Source organism: Marmota flaviventris, chromosome 10, assembly GCF_047511675.1.
Source record: "Marmota flaviventris isolate mMarFla1 chromosome 10, mMarFla1.hap1, whole genome shotgun sequence".
NCBI lineage: Eukaryota > Metazoa > Chordata > Mammalia > Rodentia > Sciuridae > Marmota > Marmota flaviventris.
The window spans coordinates 101,195,978-101,205,748 of record NC_092507.1 but is presented as its reverse complement, the minus strand read 5'-3'; the positions used below and the strand labels follow the sequence as shown (position 1 = coordinate 101,205,748).

At 42.4% G+C, this 9,771-nt stretch overlaps 1 protein-coding gene across 1 annotated transcript; it reads left to right on the top strand.

Moving 5' to 3' along the window:
* The first annotated feature begins 1,221 nt into the window (after window positions 1–1,221).
* On the top strand, window positions 1,222–9,771 carry Gnat2 (G protein subunit alpha transducin 2). The gene is made up of 8 exons (XM_027922071.2): window positions 1,222–1,339; window positions 3,298–3,340; window positions 3,593–3,734; window positions 4,665–4,822; window positions 6,980–7,108; window positions 7,351–7,480; window positions 8,993–9,146; window positions 9,581–9,771. Exons 1-8 carry the CDS (start codon window positions 1,222–1,224, stop codon window positions 9,769–9,771), a joined length of 1,065 nt encoding a protein of 354 aa, XP_027777872.1.

The window sequence follows — 9,771 nt, the reverse complement described above, 5'->3', positions numbered from 1 at the left end:
ATGTTGGCCTGAGGAGGCTCCACCCATGACTCATTTAAATGAAACAACGGCATTGAGAAATATGACCAGTGGAAATTCTTCGATGTCTGTGAGGTGACTGCACCCTCATTTCTCCCTGGTTAAGGCAACTGGGATGAAGGCCAGAGTGAGAGCTGCCCCAGCCTCAGAAGACTAAGTCAAGACTCCAGTTGCTACAGGAAGCAGAGTTTGTTGTGTGAGGCAACACAAACCCCTCTCTAAATACCAGCAATGTTCACTTGCCAAGTTAAGTTGGGCATCAAGCAGCCTTGATGGTCGTGGGAAGCAGTCCTATTCTCTCTATCATGGACCCTTTTCCTTTCACTTATTCATTCACCAACTCTTGGATGAGAGTGCACTAATAAACTACAAGTTCTGAGGGTTCAGAGATGAATCAGATTTGGTACCTGACCTTCGGGGGGAGGAATTCACACTGGCAAACAGATCGTTAAACATGAAGAGCTAAATGCTAAGAACAGAAACACAAGAGATGGGCCCACACAAAAGAACAATGATAGTATCTTCTTGGAGCAACAACCACTGGAAAAGCTGCATAAAAGTGTCCTAATCTATTCAATCTTTTCAATCCTGAACAAAAATTCTTTGCCAGAACCAGTCTGCTCTGATGCAAGAGTATATTTTGATTTATTGAGGCCCTTGAAACGAAGACCTTGTAATCTAGAGGCCCAGCATGAGGAATGCTTCCTACATTTGTGCCCCTAACCTATAGCTCTACAATACAAGTAATTCCAAGGGCGCAGGTGGCTTTCAGGAGACGAGATTCCCAAAAGGATGGAGGTGGGCATATTTCATTCCAAAGAGCTCCAGTACCTACCTGTACCCTTCCCTCCTGTGTCAGAATCTGAATCACTTCTCTCATTACAGAACGTTTGATTGAGTCTTTGCCCTTTGCTTATTGGCAAAGCTCTTAATTGGCTTGACCCATCACATTGCTAGACATAAAGACTACAATCCCTAGACTAAGACGAAGGTGTCCAGTTGGGGTAGGGAGTCTCAACCAGGGGAGGCAGGGTACAACAACCTATAGCCCGGCTCTGTTACCCAGCCACATGTAAATCAATTTAGGGAAGCAAGAGATCGATACTCCATCTGGACTTTTCCTTTTCTTCCATCTCATATATAGGAAAGTTTACAGGAGAAGCCTAGAAGCCTAAGGACGTAGCTGAGGAGGGAACAGCAGAGATGGGGAGTGGAGCCAGTACTGAGGACAAAGAACTGGCCAAGAGGTCCAAGGAGCTAGAAAAGAAGCTGCAGGAGGATGCTGACAAGGAAGCAAAGACTGTCAAGCTGCTATTGCTGGGTGAGTGAGAGGCAAAGAAGAGCCAGAGAAGGGGAAGGTAATGCTTCTTCCTGTTTTCCTGGAGGGTAGGTGTTTCAGCCCACCCCAAGGGAGGAGGGAGGGCAGGCCAGTTTCCCTCTTCCCTATCCAGTCTCAAGCTAGGAGTTAGGGAGCTCTAGGGCCATTTATGTGAAGTCTATATAGCCACTCCAAGGGAACCCAGGATGCCAAAGCTACTGGAATTTTTCTCGTCTTCCTTGAACTAGTAATAATCCAAGAGTGAGGTTAAACCCACCATCTCCAAATGTAGCACCTCATTTCGATTTTGCAAATCCAAAAACCCTAACCTTGCAGACACTTACCCAATCTGCAGTGAGAGAACTCTGGTCCAAAGAATCAGACAGGACCTTCCCTTACCAATGGATTCAGCAGTTCTGCCATATAATTCTCCTACATAGTCCCAGGCATAGATCCACTGGTTCTTGCCAAGTACATTGGTTCCTTCTGGCTTTCAGTAAAAATTTTGGAAGTAGGGAATCCTGATGTGGGAGGAATGGGATCTTTATCCAAATAAGTCCCCTCCTGTTTTCTATTAGGTAACTGCCTCTAAAACCCCTGACAGATGGGAGGTTCATCAACTTGATGAGCTCCTAAGCAGATCACTGGTCTGTACTGAGAAAATAAAAGCATCTCAGTGGGTCAGTCAGGGAAATTGTTCATGACCATAAATAGAACCAAGACAAGAAAATTTGACAACAGGCTTAAGGAAAAAAACAAACAAAACAAAAAAGCACCAGTAGTACCACAGGAGTAGGCTAGCTAGAGCAAGTGGGGCCTGGATACCTGGGCTGGGTTTCCAAGCTCATAAGGAGCCTGGGAATTGAAGCAGAAGCTAAAGCATGTCCTTTTCTCAGCCTACTGTGGCACAGCCTAAGGACACACTAGAGGAGCATCTCTATAAGCTCAACCCAGGTTCCGAGAAGCTCAGAAGTTACACAAGGGGAAATGGAGGTGGTGGGGCCACTGAAAGACCTTTTAAGCTTAAAGCAAATTCTAGGTTCAGAATAAGCAGCTTAGAGGGAACCAGCACAGGCTAAGTGGTAGGAGGTTGAGGGATCAGGGTAGCATGGAGTAAAGGAGGGTCAAAGGGAATGTGAATTTTTTGTGTGTGGTACTGGGGATTGAACCCAGGGCCTTATGCATGCAAGGCAAGAACTCTACCAACTAAGCTATATCCCCAGCCCGGAATGTGATTTTTTTTTTAATATTTATTTTTTATTTGTAGTTGAGCACAATACCTTTATTTCATTTATTTTTTTAATGTGGTGCTGAGGATCTAACCCTGGGCCCCACACGTGCTAGGTGAGCACTCTACCGCTGAGCCACAATCCCAGCCCAGAAGGTGAATTTTTGAAGTGGAAAGAGAAGAGAGCATTAGGATATTTTAGTCAATAAAGGGAACCATAGAGAAAAAAATATTCCAGTAAAGAGGCCCAGCTTTCTCCAATCCTACCCAAGATTACTCACCTGAGTCAAAAACAGTGAAAAAATGTGTCCAAGGAATTCCTCTGAATCAATTAGTGGTTTTCAATGGGAGGGTTTTGACCCTCAGGAGACATTTGGGGAGTATCTGGAGACACTTTTGGTTGTCACAACTAAAGAGTGGGATGCTGCTGATCTGTAGTGAGTAGAGGCTAGGAGTGCTGCTAAATATCCTGCAATGCACAGGGCAGTACCGACTAAAAGAAAATCTAGCCCAAAATGTAAATAAGTGCTGAAGTTGAGAAATTCTGCTCTCAACCCAGGGCAAATGGCCTGAGCTCAAGGAGACAGAAATTGAGGGCAGCAATCATTCCTCTAACAAGTTCTCCCCTTACAAGGCTCCCAAGCAAGCAATGGCTCTGACTCCTCACAGACCATCTACTGGAATGTTGGGGAGAACTGGTGGAAACTGGAAGCATAAGCATTTCTCCTTCCAGGTGCTGGGGAGTCAGGAAAGAGCACTATCGTCAAGCAGATGAAGTGAGTAGGAACAAAGCCCCAAAGGACTGTGGTTGGGGGAAGTACTCAGTGGAACCAATGGAGGTACTCAAGAGTGAAAGGCTCTTCAGCCTCATGGAAACTGAGTATAAAAACCTGATTCCCACTCTGCACTTTGGGATAGCAGAACTAGAGAGATGGGGTTCTTATGACCTTTTAAGTCCCCCTAGATTCCCAATCCCTTAGGTCTGGTTATTTAGATTCATCTAAAAGCTGGGTGTCTGCCCCTTGAAGGATCATTCACCAGGATGGGTATACACCAGAAGAATGCCTGGAGTTCAAGACTGTCATCTATGGGAATGTGTTACAGTCCATCCTGGCTATCATCCGGGCTATGTCCACACTGGGCATTGACTATGCTGAACCAAGCCGCGCGGTACGTGATTAATCTTATGTGGTTAAGGGTGGAAGCAAGAAAGGCTAATGAAAAAAAGAAAGAAAAAAAAAGCGCAAGCGCGCGCACACACACACACACACACACACACACACAAAAAAAAAAGACAAACAAACAATGAGGGAAATTGGGTAAGAAAAAAAACTTGTTTAACTAAAATCCCATATGCCAAGTTTTAAATCCTAGTCCAGAGAAGTAAGCAAACCTCACTTTTATATTTACAAAACTGTTCTCAGCTTCTCCCCACCCCTACCTTTTTTTTTTTCTTTTGGTACCAGGGATTGAACTCAGGGGTACTCAATCACTGAGCCACATCCCCCCCTTTCTTGTATTTTATTTAGAGACAGGGTTTCACTGAGTTGCTTAGTAACTCTGTTGCTGAGGCTGGCTTTGAACTCTCAATCCTCCTGGCTCAGCCTTCCGAGTTGCTGGGATTTACAAGTATGCACCACTGTGCCCGGCTTCTTCTCCCTTTTTGTCTTATTTTACCATTTAAATTGCTCTTCTTGCCCTAGTCATGAAACTTTTAGAAGCTAAACCCCTAGTTCTAGTATGAGCCTTTTCCTAAACCATTGAAAAAGCAAAGGCCTCTCTTCCATCTTATTTCATGGTCAATGTAGCCTTTAAACTTCCAATCTCCCTACAGTAAAGGACACACATTTTGTGGCAGTCCACTTTCAGACTAAGGATAGAAGCTGGGAATAACAGAGAAGAAGCACATGTGATCTCAGATCCTATAGGCATCCCAGGGCTGGATATATTGCCCACTCTACATCTGAGCACACTTAAAGTGTGCTTTAACTGGAGACTGCCACATTTAACCACTGGTAGCAATGCAAAATGCTTTCCATTCAGCAGTGTTCCTAGAAAGCCATTGCTCATGTCATTCTCAGCCAGGTTTCTGTGTTACAGGATGATGGGCGACAGCTCAATAACCTGGCCGACTCCATTGAGGAGGGGACCATGCCTCCTGAGCTGGTGGAGGTCATCAGAAAGTTGTGGAAGGATGGTGGAGTTCAAGCTTGCTTCGAAAGAGCTGCAGAATATCAGCTCAATGACTCAGCATCCTAGTAAGATTCTGACTGGGGAGGAGGCGGGATGATGCTTAGGCAATCTTCCAGGATTGCCTTAAATTTCTGGCATAGAAAGCTGGAGACCCACACAATAAATTTAATGCCACACAGGTATCTGCCAGTTCCCACCACTCTGCATTACCACACATGGCTACAAAGCAGAAGAGACAAAATTCAAAACAGAGGTGCTCTGCCTAGCAGCCCTCAGCTCCGTTCTTTTAAGTTGAACACTTAGCCTCTTCCTTCAGAATCAAAAGATAGCCCTGTGGTTCTGCCACACACTCTCTCAGGAGACATGTAATGCATTGAAGGCTCTTTCAGGGTTGAGTTTTCAAGTTGGTTTACTCAGGCTCTACTGGATAACCAAGCAGGAATCAAAGTTTCCTTCACCATAGCATCTATGTCAGAATATTAGGGCAGGGGACTCAGAAACCACCAGGGCAAACCAAAAGAAGGTGATCAGGAATCAGAGACTAGCAACTTTGCAAAGCTGCTTCCAAAAGACACAGACAGAGACTGAGTTATCAAGTGTGTCTGTAACAGGAGATGTCATAGATGGGCATGAATTTTGCAATTAAACAGACCTGCATTAAATTCCTGTTTGGATCATTTACTCTCTCTAGATTGCTCCCTTTCCAAGGCACAGTCCCTGCTAGATGTGCCATGTGTACTGTCTTGAGATCCTTTACACATCTACACGATAAGCCTTCAGGTAGATAATACTTTTTACTAGTCCTAGTTTATAATCGAAAAACCATTTCAGCGAGGTCATATACGTAACTATCAGAGGCTAGATTTGCATTCAGTTCAGCTTGACCACAAAGCTTTCTTACAGCATACCACAAAGTCTTTTGATCTCAGGCAAGTTATTTAACTCTTTAAATTTTCCCTTTAATCATAAAATGGGAATATGCATCTTGAAGGTGTATGAGGTTCAATGAGAATTTTAATGTTAAAATACCTGGCATACATTAGGCATTAGTGTTAATTTTCATTCCCTGTTTATCTCAGTCATTTCATTTCACATCTGCCTTCTTCCTATCTTTTCTTTTTTTTTTGGTACTGGGGATTGAACTCAGAGGCACTCAACCACTGAGCCACATCCCCAAACCTGTTTTGTATTTTATTTAGGGACGGGGTCTCCCTAAGTTGCTTAGGGCCTTGCTGAGTGGCTAGGGATGACTTTGAACTTTTGATCCTTCTGTCTCAGTCTCCTGAGCCACTGGGAATACAGGCATGCTCCACTGCACCAAGCTTCCTATCCTTTTTAAAAAACTCTTACTTTTCATGCCAATTTTCAAAGATATACAAAAGTGGACTAAAATAATGAATCACCTAGTTCCAATAGTTAATTCATGGCCAACTCAATTTACCCCTACACTCAGTTACTTATTTTTGCAGCACTGGGGATTGAATCCAGAAGTTCTCCAAGCTATATCCCCAGCCCTTTTTTGAGACAGAGTCTATTGAAATCGCCCAGGCTGACCTCAAATTTGTAATCCTTCTCCCTCATCCTCCTGAGTAGCTGGGGTAATAGGTGTGTGCCACTGCACCTGGCTTCACTAGATTATTTTAAGGCAAATCTCAGATATCATTTCGTCCTATAAACTATTTCTAAAATATAAGGATTTTTTAAAAAGAAAAGCAAAATATCATCATCACAATATTTAATAATACCTTAATATAATTAATATCCAAATCAGTGTTCAATTTTCCCCTATTAGCTCAAATGATTTTCCCCCAATGTGATTCAGGATGAAGTCTATGTATTGCCTTCATGTCTTGGGTCTCTAGTTTCTTTCAGTCTACTCTTGCCTCATGATGGAACTCTGGTCACCCCATTTAAACCAGTCAATCTCATTCAGTCTAGAAAAGCTTGCACTCACGCAAAAATCCAAGGATAACTTAATCTGATTTGACTTAAATTGGACGGAACTCCTGCCTCAAATGGGCAGTCCCTTAGCCCATTGCTTACTTTTTTTTTTTTGAAGGACACATAATGGTTTGAAAGAAAGAATCCTAGATTTAATTATATGGATTCCAGTTCTGTTTCTACCACCATATTACTTGTGTGACTGTGGGCAAGATGCTTTACGTTTCTTCATCTTGGTTGTGGAGAATGTAATGTCATCAATACAAACTACTTTTCTCTAGCTACCTGAACCAACTGGACAGGATTACAGACCCGGACTACATTCCTAATGAGCAAGATGTTTTGAGATCTAGAGTGAAAACTACAGGCATTATTGAAACCAAGTTTTCTGTCAAAGACTTGAATTTCAGGTGAGTACATGATTCCCTGGGGCATCTCAGACACACACATGTAATCCTAAAAAGGGACATGGGCATGCTTCTAGGCCTTTGCTGAAACCCAATCTAAATTACTGTCCTACTTCTTTCCCTTTTCCTTTCCACTTCTCATTTTGCTGCTAACTGACCCCAAAGTAGCCACTTTGGGGGATTAACACCAAAGGCATGTGGATCATATTCTGGGCATACCTATGAACATCTGATTTCTCCCACAGGATGTTTGATGTGGGAGGGCAGAGATCTGAGAGAAAGAAGTGGATCCACTGCTTTGAGGGCGTCACCTGCATCATCTTCTGTGCAGCACTCAGTGCCTACGACATGGTACTGGTGGAAGATGATGAAGTGGTAAGTGACCTTTCAACCAGCTTTAGTAGGACAAATTTTTTGCCGTAACCCTTTCTTTAAGCTTGTGTCATCCCAATGCCCCAAACTGAGTGACTTCAGGGAACTCTAACAATCTAGCTGACCTCTAGCAGACCAATGAATGTCTCATGTAAGCAATTCTAAAATACCTCTTCTGCAGGTTCTAGGTTAGTACTTTAGAGCTCTAGATTTACTAAGAATGAGGATTGTCTCAGATTAGACATCAAAGTATTACTTAACTATCACAAAGCTCACCAGAGGATTTCAGTATTTTTTTTAAAAAACAAGGTAAGGGGTATAAATCTCCCAGATAGAGATGTTGAGCTACTAACCTCACTTCAGAAGCCTAGAAATGTACTGTGTATCAACAGAAGTAAGGCGACACTAGCAGACCGGGCTTCTCACTTGCCAAATTAACTGACAGCTGGGGAACCACCTGAGGTGGTTCCCTTCAACCTGTGAAGTTCTGTAAGAGTACTGCAGGACAAGTATCAGATCCTGGGCAGTTACATTCTCTGAGTATAAGCTAGATAAAGGATGTCAAAGGTGTTGAAAACACTAATTTCACATAAACATTTACTTCACAAATGAAAGCCAGCAACCTACTCATTGAAAACATTCTATCCTCCTATTCCTCACTTCAGCTTCAGCTCTTTTCCATTCCCCTTAAAAGCTCAAGTTCACATTAGAACACTCTACCACTTCAGCCAAAATGTTTTACACTATTCAGTTTCCAACATCTCTTCTATCTTTAACCTTGATTTCTGAGGTTTTTAAAGAATTTTGTAGGAGTAGTAAAAGTGACATAATGCTACAAATTTTATCTTTCTTGCTTTATTAGATGACTGAGCTCAAGTCAGGTATCAACCTACTTCAGGTCCCTAAAGGCCTGTCTCCTACAGGCAGGCTAGTATGGGCAATCTGCAGACTCTGCACATATATAGCACCACTTCTCACTCTTTCAGATTAGCAATCACAGAAGGAAACAAAAAGAGCAGAAGTGCTTGTGGTGTGCATTGGGAAGTTCTCTAGCCTTCATCATATGGCACTAGATCCAAAGTATACCTGTCATGTTCCTGTCCAAACTTGAGATCTAGGACCCTATTATTGGCAGTATTTGTGGATGTTGAAGTCCTTGCTGGTATCCTGGCTGCCAAAGAGGTGCATAACATTTATTGTATACCTATATGCTAGCCACTATACAGATACCATTATATATGCCCTCATTTAACTTTCATGATAACAGTATAAGGGAACTGAGACTCAAGAGAAACTCAATAATTTCCCCAAGTTATACAGCTATTAAAATGACAGAAATGAGGTTAGAAGGAACCCAGATATGTTGGCTTTACTCCACATTAAAAAGAGAAAAATTATTCCCATATCTATCCTTTTACATTTCGAGTACTGGTTATCTAAGGGCAACAAAAATGAAAGCAAACAACCAACTTATAAACCCAATCTGATATTTTCAATGGTGTTTCCTCTTACTAGAATCGTATGCATGAGTCTTTGCATCTGTTCAACAGCATATGTAACCACAAGTTCTTTGCGGCTACTTCCATTGTGCTCTTTCTCAACAAGAAAGATCTTTTTGAGGAAAAAATCAAGAAAGTCCATCTCAGTATTTGTTTTCCAGAGTATGAAGGTAAGTGTCAAGGGCTCCAGACAACAGTGATACCTTTTTATAGTAACTAGCAACTAACTGCCTCATTCCCTATGCTAAGGAGATATAAAGGATCTTGTCTCAGGGGAAGCTTGGGCGTTTAGTTAGAGGTTTAAAATAAAGATGTGTCTGGAATACAGCAAATTTTAGATGCATGAGAGCTACTGACTGTTCAAAGGATACCTACCAGAAACCAAAGGTAGAGACACAGAGATACTTCCCTCCTCAATTTCCTTGGTCTACTCAAGTGAGAAACACTGGATGACAATAGGCTGAACCCCTGTTCCAAAAACAGGCCCCCAACTGTATTTGTCTAATACAACATTTTAAGGATCAAGTTGGCCACCTAAAAAGTGAACAAGCAACAGACAAGGATTTATTCAGCCCACTTCTTTACTATTTTTCTGGAAAACCAGGGAACAACTCCTTTGAGGATGCGGGGAATTATATCAAGAACCAGTTCCTTGACCTCAATATGCGAAAAGATGTCAAAGAAATCTACAGTCACATGACCTGTGCTACAGATACACAGAATGTCAAATTTGTGTTTGATGCAGTTACAGATATCATCATCAAAGAAAACCTCAAGGACTGTGGGCTCTTCTAA